At 42.2% G+C, this 18,076-nt stretch overlaps 1 protein-coding gene across 1 annotated transcript in view; it reads left to right on the top strand.

The window, feature by feature from the left end:
• Window positions 1-7,209, top strand: part of LOC139452527 (uncharacterized) — a 31,517-nt gene extending 24,308 nt beyond the window's left edge. Inside the window, exons 18-19 of the mRNA XM_071234036.1 lie at window positions 4,141-4,262; window positions 6,362-7,209. Coding sequence (XP_071090137.1) covers window positions 4,141-4,262; window positions 6,362-6,622 — 383 coding nt within the window. The 3' untranslated portion in view covers window positions 6,623-7,209. The remainder of the gene's footprint in view (window positions 1-4,140; window positions 4,263-6,361) is intronic.
• The last annotated feature ends 10,867 nt before the right edge of the window (window positions 7,210-18,076 follow it).

The following is an 18,076-nucleotide window of genomic DNA, read 5'->3' as shown; positions in this document are numbered from 1 at the left end:
TGCCTCCGTGGTCTAGTATTAGAGAGTCCCCCTGGAGACCGCCTCCGTGGTCTAGTAGTAGAGAGTTCACCCAGAGACCGCTTCCGTGGTCTAGTAGTAGAGAGTTCACCCAGAGACCGCTTCCGTGGTCTGTTAGTAGAGAGTTCACCTGGACCCCGCCTCCGTGGTCTTGTAGTAGAGCCTCCGCCCGGAGACCGCCTCCGTGATCTAGTAGTAGAGCCTCGGCCCGGAGACCGCCTCCTTGGTCAAGTAGTAGAGAGTTCACCCGGAGACCACCTTTGTGGTATAGTAGTAGAGAGTTCACCCGGAGACCGCCTCCATGGTCTAGTCGTAGAGCGTCCGCCCGGAGACCACCTCCTTGGTCAAGTAATAGAGAGTTCACCCGGAGACTACCACCGTGATCTAGTAGTAGAGCGTCCGCCCTACGACTGCCTCCATGGTCAAGTAATAGAGAGTTCACCCGGAGACCGCCTCCGTGGTCTAGTAGTAGAGAGTTCACCCGGACCCTGCCTCCGTGGTCTAGTATTAGAGAGTCCCCCTGGAGACCGCCTCCGTGGTCTAGTATTAGAGAGTCCCCCTGGAGACCGCCTCCGTGGTCTAGTAGTAGAGAGTTCACCCAGAGACCGCTTCCGTGGTCTGTTAGTAGAGAGTTCACCTGGACCCCGCCTCCGTGGTCTTGTAGTAGAGCGTCCGCCCGGAGACCGCCTCCGTGATCTAGTAGTAGAGCCTCGGCCCGGAGACCGCCTCCTTGGTCAAGTAGTAGAGAGTTCACCCAGAGACCACCTTTGTGGTATAGTAGTAGAGAGTTCACCCGGACCCTGCCTCCGTGGTCTAGTAGTAGAGAGTTCACCTGGAGACGGCTTCCGTGGTCTAGTAGTAGAGAGTTCACCCGGAGACCACCACCGTGACCTAGTAGTAGAGCGTCCGCCCTAAGACTGCCTCCTTGGTCAAGTAATAGAGAGTTCACCCAGAGACTGCCTCCGTGATCTAGTAGTAGAGCTTCTGCCCGGATACCGCCTCCTTGGTCAAGTAGTAGAGAGTTCACCCGGACCCTGCCTCCGTGGTCTAGTAGAAGAGAGTCCCCCTGGAGACCGCCTCCGTGATCTAGTAGTAGAGCTTCTGTCCGGATACCGCCTCCTTGGTCAAGTAGTAGAGAGTTCACCCGGAGACTGCCTCCGTGGTCTAGTAGTAGAGAGTCCCCTTTGAGACCGCCTCCATGGTCTAGTAGTAGAGAGTTCACCCCGAGACCACCTCTGTGGTCTAGTAGTAGAGAGTTCACCCTGACCCCACCTCCGTGGTCTAGTAGGAAAGAGTCCCCCTGGAGACCGCCTCCGTGGTCTAGTAGTAGAGAGTTCACCTGGAGACCGCCACCGTGATCTAGTAGTAGAGCGTCCGCCCTAAGACTGCCTCCGTGGTCAAGTAATAGAGAGTTCACCCGGAGAACGCCTCTGTGGTATAGTAGTAGAGAGTTCTCCCGGAGAACGCCTCCGTGGTCTAGTAGTAGAGAGTTCACCCGGAGACTGTTTCCATGATCTGGTAGTAGAGAGTTCACCCGGAGACCGCCTCTGTGGTCTAGTAGTAGAGAGTCCCCCTGGAGACCGCCTCTGTGGTCTAGTAGTAGAGAGTTCACCCGGAGACCGCCACCGTGATCTAGTAGTAGAGCGTCCGCCCTAAGACTGCCTCCATGGTCAAGTAATAGAGAGTTCACCCGGAGAACGCCTCTGTGGTATAGTAGTAGAGAGTTCACCTTGACCCCACCTCCGTGGTCTAGTAGTAGAGCGTCCGCCCGGAGACCACCTCCGTGATCTTGTAGTAGAACGTCCGCCCGGAGACCACCTCCGTGATCTAGGAGTAGAGCCTCTGCCCGGAGACCGCCTCCTTGGTCGAGTAGTAGAGAGTTCACCCGGAGACTGCCTCTGTGGTCTAGTAGTAGAGAGTTCACCCGGAGACCACCTCCATGATCTAGTAGTAGAACGTCCGCCCTAAGACTGCCTCCGTGGTCAAGTAATAGAGGTCACCCGGAGACCACCTCCGTCATCTAGTAGTAGAGCGTCCGCCCGGAGACCACCTCCGTGATCTAGGAGTAGAGCCTCTGCCCGGAGACCGCCTCCTTGGTCGAGTAGTAGAGAGTTCACCCGGAGACTGCCTCTGTGGTCTAGTAGTAGAGAGTTCACCCGGAGACCACCTCCATGATCTAGTAGTAGAACGTCCGCCCTAAGACTGCCTCCGTGGTCAAGTAATAGAGGTCACCCGGAGACCACCTCCGTTATCTAGTAGTAGAGCGTCCGCCTGGAGACCACCTCCGTGATCTAGTAGTAGAGCCTCCGCCCGGAGACCGACTCCTTGGTCGAGTAGTAGAGAGTTCACCAGGAGACCGCTTTCATGGTCTACTGCCTCCATGGTCTAGTCTATCTTCACTCTATCTACTTGCTGTCTCATCTGGTAACGTGTTGTATATTGTATATTGTATATTGTATATTGTATATTGTATGTTGTATATATGTCAGGGCTGACATGACACCAACCCTTGGGGATTGTCATCGTAGCCCATAGGCATGGATGGTTACTCACAATATCAATCACTGGTCAGCGATAGAAACTAACACTTTTAGTCCAATAGTCCTTATAATGATAACACATGGCAAATCCCTTAAAAAGGTCAAATTTCTACTTGTCCTTATGATACCTTAACTATTGCGCAGTTTGCAAGGACTACAGGACTAGTGCCAATTTCTAGTGCTGCTGGTTTGTCTGACTCAAATATGTATTGGCTGCTGACATATAGCCGGAATGCTGCTGAGTATGGTGTTAAAACAACAAACTAAGAATGTACATCAACTAACCACAGTACAATCTCATTAAAATCCGATCTTAGTTCTCGCTATCGCTAAACAAAGATCTGAGGACATCCCATTACGGGTCATGTCAGAACGACCATTCATCCAACCGATCAGAGCGTTGCTTACCAGATCATGAAAATGACAGACGGAATGTGTTTTCTGATCATGCAACCTCGAAATATTTAACAGAAGGTATTCCGAACAACAGTTACAGGTTTTATGATTATATCCATACAATCTAGGCCATCTGTAAGCCATTCCAGAATGTTCTTTTTATCAGTTTTAAAATTTTTAACCGAGATTACGTCAAAATATGTTTCGAAGCGTAGTCGCTAGTTTGAAACTAGTGTTGTAAAGCTCGAGAAAGCTGCCTTCTGATTGGCTAATGTTGATTTCTTGTCAGTCATTTCATTGATTGGTCAAAGTTCGCGAGAGGTCGTTCTGACGTGACCCGTAATGGGATGTCCTCAGATCTTTGTTTAGCGGTAGCAAAAACTAAGATCTGATTTTAATGAGATTGGCCACAGTAGAACATGGATATAATGAACTACAAGGGACCGGAGAAATCAGTTCATTGTATTAGTTGTTGGTTATATACGTTTTCACTTGGAAACATCCGCCATCTTGGCTAAAACAAAATACAATACACATGCACATTTATACACGTTTCCTCCCGCACCTACCGGTCAATTAAAAAGGGCCAACATTTGAATGCAAAGGTTGGACGAAATTGTATCTGAAGTTATTATTTGACCAGAATTAAGATTAACATAATGCAAGTTTAACTAGGTTGAATCACCAGTACCAGTAATTGTGTTGATTCGGGTCTGATTGCATACATCCACTTGACACTGACACTTGACACTGAGTGAGATTTCTCAGTTCACTATACACGTCACTTACTAGTGGTAGATGGGCTTGTCGGTGATCAAATTTCAGTTTGCTATATCCATTAGTTCGCTGTAGAGGGTTTGTTATGTACGTAAATTTTATATGATAATATTTAGGAGATAAATCGTGGATGATTTAACAGTTCGTTGTATCCGTTTGTTCGCTCTATCCATGTTCTCTCTATCCATGTTCTGCTGTACTATTCAGTGCGGAATGGCAGCCAATGATATGAAATTTATGTTTTTGTATTGCCGAGAGCTATCTGTTGCGATTATTGCATATGCTATTCTAACTAAGATTTTGTAGGGAGTTTAATTTACAGCATTAAACGTGTATATATATCATGCGAGTGCCTTGGCTATATAGTGCTCTCAGTCCGAGGGTTTCTACTTCTGTGTTTTGCCACTAGGTGGCCCTGGTGCAGCTCATGAAGCAGAACAGTTTGTGTGGAATGACCACGTGGTGATTCCGGTCCGGTGCACAGGGGGCGCTGCAGGTGGCAAGTTTAACATCCCGGACAAGATATTTGAGGTTTGTTTGATTGGTTGGTAATTTTTGTTTGTTTGTTTTTTGTTTTGTTTTGGGGAGGGTTTTTTTTGGGGGGGAGGGGGTTGCCATCCCCAGCAATACTCCAGCTATATGATGGCAGACTGTAAATAATTGAGCCTGGACCAGACAATCAAGTGATTGACATCTTGAGCATCCATCAAAGCAATTGAGATACGATGACATGCATCAACCACATTAGTGAGTCTGACCACCCGATTATGACAAGCATGCGTTGCTGAAGACCAGCGATATTTGACGTAGGCAGCACACATCTAAGCTTCATTTCATGACTTTCCTGGATGGATATTGTCTTAGAAACTGTTTTAGAGTTTCTATGGATTTTGATTATTTAATTTTTTTTATAACTTCATGCTTTTGTTGCATTTATCCAAATTTTACAGGAAAACAGACAACAATGACCTCAGAGTGATATGAACTTACATCTCTCTCTGTACGTGTTGACTGTTTTACATCATCCTGGAAGTTTTGTAAAACTTACTTTTGAGAATTAAATTTCTCGAAAGTATAGTAATAATGTTGATTGGATCATGTTTCTGCTTGGATACTTGAAAGTTATTTTTATTTTATTTTGTTTTTTTGTTTTTTAAAGCCATATTTCAAGTAATTTCCAGATTAGGTTTGTTTTGTTAATTTCAATATGTCAGATATGTCCATCCATATATTTACTCAAAGAAGTTAATGACCACCTGATTCTTTAATATTACTGTAGTTCGTCTGTCATGTCGTGTCGTGTCATGTCATGACAGATGAACTATAGTAATATGAAAGAAATGGATGGTCCTTAACTTCTTTTAGTAGTATATGTAGGAATATATGGAGTTGAGGTAAAATGTGGTTTAAAGTCGCGTCCAAGGTTATTGCACTTATTTAGCGACGTGCATGCACATGTGACATCTTGAGCATCCATCAAAGCAATTGAGATACGATGACATGCATCAACCACATTAGTGAGTCTGACCACCCGATTATGACAAGCATGCGTTGCTGAAGACCAGCGATATTTGACGTAGGCAGCACACATCTAAGCTTCATTTCATGACTTTCCTGGATGGATATTGTCTTAGAAACTGTATTAGAGTTTCTATGGATTTTGATTATTTAATTTTTTTTATAACTTCATGCTTTTGTTGCATTTATCCAAATTTTACAGGAAAACAGACAACAATGACCTCCAAGTGATATGAACTTACATCTCTCTCTGTACGTGTTGACTGTTTTACATCATCCTGGAAGTTTTGTAAAACTTACTTTTGAGAATTAAATTTTTCGAAAGTATAGTAATAATGTTGATTGGATCATGTTTCTGCTTGGATACTTGAAAGTTATTTTTATTTTATTTTGTTTTTTTGTTTTTTTAAAGCCATATTTCAAGTAATTTCCAGATTAGGTTTGTTTTGTTAATTTCAATATGTCAGATATGTCCATCCATATATTTACTCAAAGAAGTTAATGTCCACCTGATTCTTTAATATTACTGTAGTTCGTCTGTCATGTCGTGTCGTGTCATGTCATGACAGATGAACTATAGTAATATGAAAGAAATGGATGGTCCTTAACTTCTTTTAGTAGTATATGTAGGAATATATGGAGTTGAGGTAAAATGTGGTTTAAAGTCGCGTCCAAGGTTATTGCACTTATTTAGCGACGTGCATGCACGTGTGTGTGTGTGTGGTTGCTTGTACTAGTCCGGACTGATGCTGATTTATAGTGCTAGCCCACTGAGATACCATGCCGCAGTTTAACATGAATACCCCAGTCAGACACAGTATACTGACCCCGAGCCGACCAGTCCTTGTTTTAGCCCCTTAATGCCGAGCGCCAGACAGGGTAAGAACAAGTACCATCTTTTAACGTCTTTAGGTATGACGCGGCCAGGGATCGAACCCTGGACCTTCCGCTCTCCGGGCGGATGCTCTACCTCTAGGCCACGGAGGCGGTCAGGAACATATGGAGAATGGTTGTATGATTTTGTTACTGTGTTTATTAAGCCACAACAAATGTTTATTTCCTGGGTGTTATTACCAACCTCTGGGATTAATTGTTAAATGTTTGGTTTTCAGATACCACAAGGAGTGTCAGAATATGACTGGAAAGTGCTTGCCCAATCAGATGTCTCACCCAGAGAAATTGGCCAATCAGTGAGCAGGATTGTCCAGGCACTATTTGACAAGATGTCTACAGAAGATTTAGCATCTCGCCAGGATACACCCACAAAGGTCACAAGTGTGACCCCCACAGTGTCCCCCTCTAAGACACCCAGCCCAGTTCGGGCAGCAGGAAAACCCAATCTCACAACCATGAAGACAGTGCTACTTGGCTGACAACTGGTTCCTCATCAAAGTAGAACTGTGATACTGTAATGTCATGTATTACACATAAGGAATTAAGACCATGACACATCAGTTGCCTTATATAACCGAAGATAATCCAAATTTTGAGTACCAGAAAAAAAATTCTGTAGAAATGGGTCGGCTTATGTAGGGGTTACACTTTCATCAAACTTTTTTCTGTTGGTAAAAAAACTACATCGTATCGCTTTAAGTGAATGAACAACGCTGTGACAATCGGCTTATCTACGGCAATATATGGTACAAGATTTTCACCCTTTTCTCATTATTTGTGGTAATTATGATGGCCCACCATGACAATCAACTTGTTCCAGCCAGATGTCCGAAAGACAGGAGTTGTTTGAAAGAAGAAGTTTATGAAGTTTTTTTGTTAGGGCAAGTTTCATATTTCAGAGACCTATCCTGTATATATTTTCTGTCAGGTAGGAACACATTTCCCCTGTACCAACTAAAATGTTACTTGACACCAGATAGCGGGCAAGCAGCTATATAGGACACTACCTATCCTGTGTTAGGATGCCAATATATTTGTAGTATATATTGTGAAATTATTATATACTTTACTCCAGCGTGCATGATTTATCATGCTATATTGTTAAACTTTACAATTTCTTGGAAGCAACAGTTTTCCTGAGTCATGGGAAATGGAAATATGATATAAAAACAGTTGTTGGCAAATATGATCAGTGGGTTTGGCAAAAAGTTTGAATTGAAATATCTAATAATCTTGAAACAAATATGCCTCACAATATTAACAGACAGACTGACAATATATTAAGTAACAGAAATGGCCTATAATACATTGTTTACATTCAGGGTAAAAAGTGTGAGATCTGATTTTTATTGTCCCTGCATCAGAAAGAACAAAGGTTTCCATGTGTCAACAATGCCTATTTTATTTACGTTTGGCAGCCATTTTGCAATAGAATATTGCATGAACAAACCATATGTTGGCATTGTTATGTATCTTGTCTGCTTCCACCAATTATATGTAATAGATGAATGTTTATTTCAGTAAAACATCTTCATTTCAGTGTTGTATGACTGATAATAAGTATGTTGGAAAGTAGTCTTAGAAGTAGCTGTAAGAATGATTCATTACAACATGACCAACATATATATTCATTCATTAATTTTTTACAGATTTATATTTTAGTGTCACTTGTAATGTTTTGGGTGTATGACATATTTAAATGTGGTGATGGTAGGACCTGTTTGTGTAGTGTTATGATTTTGAAGCAGACATTATACCTGACTATTGAGATTGGCAAGGTGTAGTTTCAGTTTAGCATTGACAAATATGTTGAAGACTGCCCTCACAAATTATTTGCTTAAAATATATTGGATATAATAGGGTTTAAATCATAAAATAATTTTGTAGTTAATTCTACAGTGAATTTGGAAAATACTTTACTCTGATTGCTCATTCAGAGGTTTCAAATCGCAATAACCACCTCTGATTGAAACAACTGATTTGATGGCTGCATCATCATGGAAGCTATATATATGGAAAAGAAACTTTCTGATTCATTGTCGGTAGGCATTAGAAATAATGATATGAACAATTATTGGTTACAAAATACAGTGTTTCTGTTGCTATAAAAGTTTCTGTGATAGACATTAGGAAGAAAACATGACAGAAATCGAACGAATGTATTTCAAGGTTTTGGTGTCTGTTGGGTGGTGTAGAACTATACCTTGCAAGGCTTGCTTCATTTTCTTTATGGCTGCCCACTTTTTGTTGGCTGGCAAAGTAGGTATGCTCCGCACTTTTCACGCTTGCCTGTAATATATGCGAGTAGAGTATGATGTAAAATAACAAAATGAAGGTTTGTGCATATACTGCGCCATACTTAGTTTGGCTAGTAGCATGTTTCCTACTTCAGGTCAAAATCCCACTCAAAACATTGAACTCATCCATTGCTGCTTCACTCAATATTTTCGCTAACACCAAAAAGTTTGTATATATTTTTGTCATTGTAGAGTGGAGATAACCCTATGTCTTTTAAGTGTAGAGCTAGGTTACCTGTAGATTTGACTGTGCTAAATGTAGCATTTGAAACCTCTAAATTCATTTAAACGCTGTTAAATCTAAGGTGAACCAGCTCTGAACTGAAGACACAGTATGAAGATCTAAGTCACTCTTGTTGTGACCCGTGAAGATCCGGGGTAGAATAGGTCTTCAGCAACCCATGCTTGCAGTAAAATGCGACTAAGCTTGTCGTAAAAGGCGACTAATGGGATCGGGTGGTCAGGCTCGCTGACTTGGTTGATGCATGTCATCGTATCCCAATTTCGTGGATCAATGCTCATGATGTCAATCACTGGATTGTCTTGTCTAGACTCGATTATTTACAGACAGCTGTTATATACATGTAGCTGGATTCTTGCTGAGTGCAGCGTTAAACAACAATCAAACAAACAAACACTCCTGTATGTTCATGTCCGCCCAGTAAGATGGCTACAGCCTATACCTGCTGTCTCTGCACTGCCAACAACAACAAACAAACAAACAAACAAACACTCCTGTATGTTCATGTCCGCCCAGTAAGATGGCTACAGCCTATACCTGCTGTCTCTGCACTGCCAACAACAACAAACAAACAAACAAACAAACACTCCTGTATGTTCATGTCCGCCCAGTAAGATGGCCACAGCCTATACCTGCTGTCTCTGCACTGCCAACAACAACAAACAAACAAACACTCCTGTATGTTCATGTTCGCCCAGTAAGATGGCCACAGCCTATACCTGCTGTCTCTGCACTGCCAACAACAACAAACAAACAAACAAACACTCCTGTATGTTCATGTCCGCCCAGTAAGATGGCTACAGCCTATACCTGCTGTCTCTGCACTGCCGACAACAACAAACAAACAAACAAACACTCCTGTATGTTCATGTTCGCCCAGTAAGATGGCCACAGCCTATACCTGCTGTCTCTGCACTGCCAACAACAACAAACAAACAAACAAACACTCCTGTATGTTCATGTTTGCCCAGTAAGATGGCTACAGCCTATACTTGCTGTCTCTGCACTGCCAACAACAACAAACAAACACTCCTGTATGTTCATGTTCGCCCAGTAAGATGGCCACAGCCTCTACCTGCTGTCTCTGCACTGCCAACAACAACAAACAAACACTCCTGTATGTTTATGTTTGCCCAGTAAGATGGCTACAGCCTATACCTGCTGTCTCTGCACTGCCAACAACAACAAACAAACAAACACTCCTGTATGTTCATGTTCGCCCAGTAAGATGGCCACAGCCTATACCTGCTGTCTCTGCACTGCCAACAACAACAAACAAACAAACAAACACTCCTGTATGTTCATGTCCGCCCAGTAAGATGGCTACAGCCTATACCTGCTGTCTCTGCACTGCCGACAACAACAAACAAACAAACAAACACTCCTGTATGTTCATGTTCGCCCAGTAAGATGGCCACAGCCTATACCTGCTGTCTCTGCACTGCCAACAACAACAAACAAACAAACAAACACTCCTGTATGTTCATGTTTGCCCAGTAAGATGGCTACAGCCTATACTTGCTGTCTCTGCACTGCCAACAACAACAAACAAACACTCCTGTATGTTCATGTTCGCCCAGTAAGATGGCCACAGCCTCTACCTGCTGTCTCTGCACTGCCAACAACAACAAACAAACACTCCTGTATGTTTATGTTTGCCCAGTAAGATGGCTACAGCCTATACCTGCTGTCTCTGCACTGCCAACAACAACAACAAACAAACAAACAAACAAACACTCCTGTATGTTCATGTTCGCCCAGTAAGATGGCCACAGCCTCTACCTGCTGTCTCTGCACTGCCAACAACAACAAACAAACACTCCTGTATGTTTATGTTTGCCCAGTAAGATGGCTACAGCCTATACTTGCTGTCTCTGCACTGCCAACAACAACAAACAAACACTCCTGTATGTTCATGTTCGCCCAGTAAGATGGCCACAGCCTCTACCTGCTGTCTCTGCACTGCCAACAACAACAAACAAACACTCCTGTATGTTTATGTTTGCCCAGTAAGATGGCTACAGCCTATACTTGCTGTCTCTGCACTGCCAACAACAACAAACAAACACTCCTGTATGTTCATGTTCGCCCAGTAAGATGGCCACAGCCTCTACCTGCTGTCTCTGCACTGCCAACAACAACAAACAAACACTCCTGTATGTTTATGTTTGCCCAGTAAGATGGCTACAGCCTATACCTGCTGTCTCTGCACTGCCAACAACAACAACAAACAAACAAACAAACAAACACTCCTGTATGTTCATGTTCGCCCAGTAAGATGGCCACAGCCTCTACCTGCTGTCTCTGCACTGCCAACAACAACAAACAAACACTCCTGTATGTTTATGTTTGCCCAGTAAGATGGCTACAGCCTATACCTGCTGTCTCTGCACTGCCAACAACAACAACAAACAAACAAACAAACAAACACTCCTGTATGTTCATGTTCGCCCAGTAAGATGGCCACAGCCTATACCTGCTGTCTCTGCACTGCCAACAACAACAAACAAACAAACACTCCTGTATGTTCATGTTTGCCCAGTAAGATGGCCACAGCCTCTACCTGCTGTCTCTGCACTGCCAACAACAACAAACAAACACTCCTGTATGTTTATGTTTGCCCAGTAAGATGGCTACAGCCTATACCTGCTGTCTCTGCACTGCCAACAACAACAACAAACAAACAAACAAACAAACACTCCTGTATGTTCATGTTCGCCCAGTAAGATGGCCACAGCCTATACCTGCTGTCTCTGCACTGCCAACAACAACAAACAAACAAACACTCCTGTATGTTCATGTTCGCCCAGTAAGATGGCCACAGCCTATACCTGCTGTCTCTGCACTGCCAACAACAACAAACAAACAAACACTCCTGTATGTTCATGTTTGCCCAGTAAGATGGCCACAGCCTCTACCTGCTGTCTCTGCACTGCCAACAACAACAAACAAACACTCCTGTATGTTTATGTTTGCCCAGTAAGATGGCTACAGCCTATACCTGCTGTCTCTGCACTGCCAACAACAACAAACAACAAACAAACAAACAAACACTCCTGTATGTTCATGTTCGCCCAGTAAGATGGCCACAGCCTCTACCTGCTGTCTACACTGCCAGTGGTTATGTCTTCAGTTTGCATTTATATGTCTCTGCTGCTTGTTGGCAAAATCAGGGTGTGATTACTTTGTCAACATTCAGTTTTATGAGATAGGTTTTCGCAATTTTGTCTGATCCGTCCCAACCATGGATCTGACACCATTATGTACAGACTGCCTTGATACTGCTTGAATTGATACTGCTGATGGTAAAACATTTCCCTCACAACATATGTTGGATGTGTTCTTCTTGCGCTTTGATTCAGTCTCAAATATAATTAAGAGGTATCAAATGTTCAGTCGCTTACCTCACTGTAAGGTCATCTTGTGGTAGTATCAGATAGCTCTTGTAAAATTCACATACCTGATAGTGTAAAGTTATCTTGTTTTATCACAGTTTATCAGAGAGCTCTTATATATTTCAAATCTGATAAAGAGGTATCAATCTGCGATCTCACAGTGTAAGGTTATTTTGTAGTGTGAGATAACTCAAGTACATTTCAAGTTTGATTAAGAGGTATCAAATCTACAATAACATACCTCACCGTGTAAAGCTTGTCTTGTAATCAGATATCTCCCACACATGAATAATTTAGACATATTTGCTTGTTTTATTGTTTGGTTTGTATGCAAAGCGAGAAATCAGAATTTATTATAATACATTTTAGTGCTGCTTTTAGATAGTTATTTACACTTTGTTTTTCAAAGCATCTAACATTTTATGTGATAAATCTATGTAATAAACACTTTTTGCAGATTATCTTTTCTGGGTTATTTTTTGCTCATCTGTTCCTGTATTTTGGCTGCAATCACACCATTACTAAATCTTCAGATTTTCTACAGAAGTCCTCTTCTCTGTCAGCTACACACAACTAGTTGTCACCGCATTAGTACTAATCAGCTTACAGCTCTCCAGCTTGCATAGACGGGAAAATCCTCACTTCTTTCCTGTGTGTGCTGGGGCGGTCGGGTAGCCTAGTGGTTAAAGTGTTCGCTCGTCACGCCGAAGACCCGGGTTCGATTCCCGACATGGGTACAATGTGTGAAACCCATTTCTGGTGTCCCCCGCTGTGATATTGCTGGAATATTGCTAAAAGTGGTGTAAAACCATACTCACACAGTCCTGTGTGTGCTAGAGTGAACATCAACTTTTGACAGTCTCGTTTCTCCAGCACTTGGGTTGTATGGTCACACTGCAGCTAGCTATATTAATTTATTAGTTGTTATTACGTTGTTTCCACAAATAGTAAGTCTTCTCAGTAAGTAGTGGTATTGGCTTGTACTCACGCAAGTATAAACTTGTGTTTGTGTGTGTAGGTGCTTTCCCCAGTCAAAATGGCATCCTCAGCCTCTCTTTCCACTTGCAAATCATGTGGGCATTTTACGATTATGGGATACCCTCTTCCTTCCTGCCTGGAAGTGTATGGACATCCTTTGTCTTGGAGACAAGCATTGTGAACAGTGCCCCACCCTCTCAAAATAGGCTTTTAACAAGCATACAGAATCCATAAAAAATAGCCAATAGGAAGGAAGCGGCTAAGAAAACTGTGGCTCTTGCTATCACCCCATCTGCTTCACCTGTACTGTGTGCTAAACCTACGATGCCTCAGACTGCCTCACCTGATCTGACCCTGGCCTTCTCCTTAAACATGCCAAAAGAACTATTCATAAAACATGGAATCCTTGTTTGATTCTCGCCTGGCATCCATTACATCAGAGGTGGAGCAGCTGTAGCATCTAGAAAGAGGTCTGTTCCTTCCGGGAAGGTTTTTTTTTTTTCAAGCCATCCGCAGAAGGGATAGAGCTCAGCATCCTTCAGAGTCCTCACATCAGACTGACCGCAAATGACGAGGAGGTAGCAGAAGAGGCTCTAGACTTTGAGGTCGGAGTGACCTCAGATTCTGACTGTAAGACCAACCATACTGTCAATACGATCCTTTTGACCTGGTTTTATCTACGAATTACGCTTACCAACTTTTAACATATCACCAACTTGGGGTCCAGTGTGAGTGCAGCTTTGTCATATGCCGAAAATTGGGAGCAGATCACATCTGACCACTGGAATCAAGCTCTTTTCAAGGGGATGCAAGCTACACTTCCGTCATCATTCTCTACTTGTATCCTGGCCAGTAGGCAGACGATTCCATCTAGAACTAGAAGGGACCAAATAACAGGCAGCTGATCTTGCCATTGGGACACTATTTGAGAAAAATGCCAATCGGAGACTTCAAGACACAGTCTACAGCAAGGGTTTCTACTCTCCAGTATTCTTAGTCCCAAAGAGGAACTCCCCGGACATAGGATGATTTTAGATCTCAAGGTCCTTAAGTCCTTCCTAGTCCCTCCACTCAAGTTCCTTCCCCGGCCGCGTCATATCTAAAGACGTTAAAAGATGGTACTTGTTGTTACCCTGTCTGGCACTCGGCATTAACAGGCTAAAACAAGGACTGGTCGGCTCGGAGTCAGTATACTGTGTCTGAGTGGGGTATTCATGTTAAACTGCGGCATGGTATCTCAGTGAGCTAGCACTATAAATCGGCATCAGTCCGGACTAGTACAAGAGGCACACACACACACACACACACACACACACACACACACACACACACACGTGCATGCACGTCACTATATAAGCGCAATAATCTTGGACGCGACGTTAAACCCCATTTCACCTCTCAAGTTCCAGATGGAATCAGTTCAGAAGTTATGTTCAAACCGTCTCCAGAATTGGATCATGTCATCAACTTGATCTCAGCCCCTGGATTCTCCCATCCAGATACCGGACAACTTTGGTCGGGAACTCATAGAGATCATGTTATGACATTCCTTTAGTATTCCCGACACCCGAACATCATCTGTTTACAGACACATCCGACACGGGTTGGGGAGCCCATATGAATGATCACAAGACCCAGGGCTTATGGAACACATTCGAGAAAGATGTAGGGGCCTGAAGTTAGCAGCGTTCTGCGTTCGTTATTCAAAGGCTGTATATTAAACACTGAAACTCATTTAATATATGACAGCAGGTTTGTGTTACATCATCATCCAAAAGCTGTTAAATTATTCAGTACTTTTGAATAATTAAAAAATATAAACCCAATAGTGACATCGCAATTGGATGTAAGAATGTGACCGGAAGCGACATCGCAACTGGATGTAAGAATGTGACTGGAAGTGACATCGCAACTGGATGTAAGAATGTGACTGGAAGTGACATCGCAATTGGATGTAAGAATGTGACCGGAAGCGACATCGCAACTGGATGTAAGAATGTGACTGGAAGTGACATCACAATTGGATGTAAGAATGTGACTGGAAGTGACATCACTATTGGATGTAAGAATGTGAGCGGAAGTTGGCATAGTTTATAATAGAGGTTGTATTATTAGAATAATCAATAATGATAATTATTGTTCCTATGGTTGTGGGTTTGAATCCCGGTTTGCCCCGATTATGTTTCTAGGTTTGTCAGCACCATAACCATCTTTTCGTCGATTTCACCAAAGTGGTAAAGGTCTGAGACCTGCATCACTTCAGGCTTTCCTCACACATCAAGCTGGCATGCTGAGATAAAACTGAAACACTGTGAAAGAAGTGTTAAACCCAACCCACTCATGGATCTGTACATGTGACCTCATCACTGTGTGACACCAGTGGCTGATGCTGTGACTATGGGCCTATATTAACAACCTTTTGTGTTTGTTTGTTTGTTGTTTAACGCCGCACTCAGCAATATTCCAGCTATATAACGTCAGTCTGTAAATAATCAAATCTGGACCTGACAATCGGGGATTGACATCATGAGCATCGATCCACGTAATTGAGATATGATGTCATGTATCAACCAAGTTAGCAAGCCTGACCACCCGATCCCATTAGTTGCCTCTTACGACCAGCATAGTCGCCTCTTTCGCCAAGCATGGGTTGCTGAAGATGTTAACAACCACTCAGAATCACATGACACTTGGATACAAAATACAGATCTTTATTGAACATGATTAACAATCAACAATGATAGATAATCACAACGAGGTTTAATTAGTAAAAATGATACATCTCTTTTAGTTCCCTGATTGATGCTTGTGTTACTGTTGCACCAACTGGCAAGCCATGTTTGTTTGTTATTATATCACATGTCAGGCTACCTCGATCCATAGCCACCATTTACAAACGTTCAGAAATACAAGGGCCTAGACAGTGATTGTCTAGGCTCTCTACTCCAGCACATCACAGAGCATTAAGGCACAGCACAGTGTTTGTGGAGCAGTGAGGCCAGATTTACACTCACAAAATTTGGTTTACAAACCAACTTAAAAATATTTAAATGAAATCAAATAAAATTAAATGCAGTTTCGTTAAGAAATTTTATTTTTTTTAAAAACGACTAATTCACTTTCGCTATCTTTATATTGAAAATTTATCTTAAAAACTTAAAAACAATTAACTAGGATAAATATTTTGAAAATAAAAAAGATGTAGATCTATTTAGAATTGGAAAAGAAAAATAATAATTGAACTATCAACCTAGATGTTTGAGGAAAATATCTAAACAAATTATTATTATTTTAAATCTGGCCTGGGAACTGCATGTTGCATAGAAGACACTTGAAATTGAAAAATAAAAGTGTTAATAATCATTTAAAGTCGGAACAGAAGCCATGTCAGTTTGTTAAGGACTACTATAAATGAAAACTGTTAAGGGAACATAAAAAGAAACAGGAGCAGATCTAGAACTAATACAGGTGACAAGTTGAGGACAATACTGTTACCATGGTTACTGATATACTGTAAATAAAATTGTTTACAGCGGCTATAGGGAAAAATGAGTGTCAGGGTCAAGAAATGAAGAAGCACTAGGGCTGGTAGTTATGTGTGATATACTCCCTTGAGGCTGACACAGTCAGATATCATGTGTAACATGAGAATACATCAACAGTGTCTATACCTCAACAGTACAGAACACTAACAAATACATTGTTTAACAATACACAGTGGTAGGGAATACACAGAAATAACTCAACTTTGACAACAGGAAATGTTTCATGGAAGTAATATATATAATAATATATATATATCCGAGTATTCAAATAATTTCATATTTGTTTTGATTATCATGAATGTTATTTTTTTGCCATGCTCACAGACCTTGTCCAAAAGTTTACAAATAGTGCTAGCAGCTACAGAAAGCGACCTGATCTCCAGCGCAGAACTTCTGCCACGCCAACACCAACAGGGATGAAGAGATAGAAGCTGATGATGCTGGACATTCACTCTCATCATCAACAAATACGCTCCAGTTTAGATGGGGATATTCTATTACCCAATAAATCACCCATTAATTATTTCTGTACAGTCAGAGTAAATCCAGAGGGCAATCTCATTAAAATCAGATCTTAGTTCTCGCTAGCGCTAAACAAAGATCTGAGGACATCCCATTACGGGTCACGTCAGACCAACCTTGCGCGAACATTGACCGACCAATGGAATGACCAATCAGAAGGCAGCTTTCTCATGCTTTACGGCACTAATTTCAAATTGGCGACTACGCTTTGAAACATATTTTGACAAATTCTATGGTCTAGATTGTATGGATACAGTCGTTAAACCCGTAACTATCGTTCAGAGTCAAAGTTTTCAAGGCTGCATGATCAGAAATCACATTCCGACTGTCGCTTTCATAATCTGGTAAGTGATGCTCTGATTGGTCGGATGAAAGGTCGTTCTGAGGTGACCCGTAACGGGATATCCTCAGATCTTAGTTTAGTGGTAGCGAGAACTGAGGTCTGATTTTAATGGGTAACATATTCAGAGAAACCATCAGGATTAACAAATCTCCACATAAACAAAATAGAGGTACATAATAATGTCTCTTTGTGTTTGTGTAGAGTTGCCCAACAATATTAGTCTGAAAGGTTTCCAGATTAACAAAATTTCAGTGTATAAGATTATGGACATAGTATTAAGATGTCAGTATGCCAAGCTGACCAGTATATGTCTTAGTCAGAGAACCCTGCATTTAAACATACATGTTGTTACTATTATGCTGCATACTGATAACAACCAACTTCCCTGACATAATGGACTGGTCTGTGTGTGCCATGAAAACATTACACAGTGTGTGTGTGGGGGGGTGGGAAGAGGAGGAAAGAGAGGGAAGTGGGAAGTTATAACAAGGGGGGGGGGGGGGAGAGACATGAAAAGATTCTAAAAATGGGAACGTTACTTAGGGTCTAGTCGTTTATTATGAGGGGGTTGAATGAATACATGTTGCATGTATTGGGGGGGGGGGGGGGGGG

This window comes from Haliotis cracherodii, unplaced genomic scaffold, assembly GCF_022045235.1.
Source record: "Haliotis cracherodii isolate W230 unplaced genomic scaffold, xgHalCrac1.p SCAF_9, whole genome shotgun sequence".
In the NCBI taxonomy this organism is placed as follows: domain Eukaryota; kingdom Metazoa; phylum Mollusca; class Gastropoda; order Lepetellida; family Haliotidae; genus Haliotis; species Haliotis cracherodii.
This window is presented reverse-complemented; position numbering and strand designations above follow the sequence as displayed.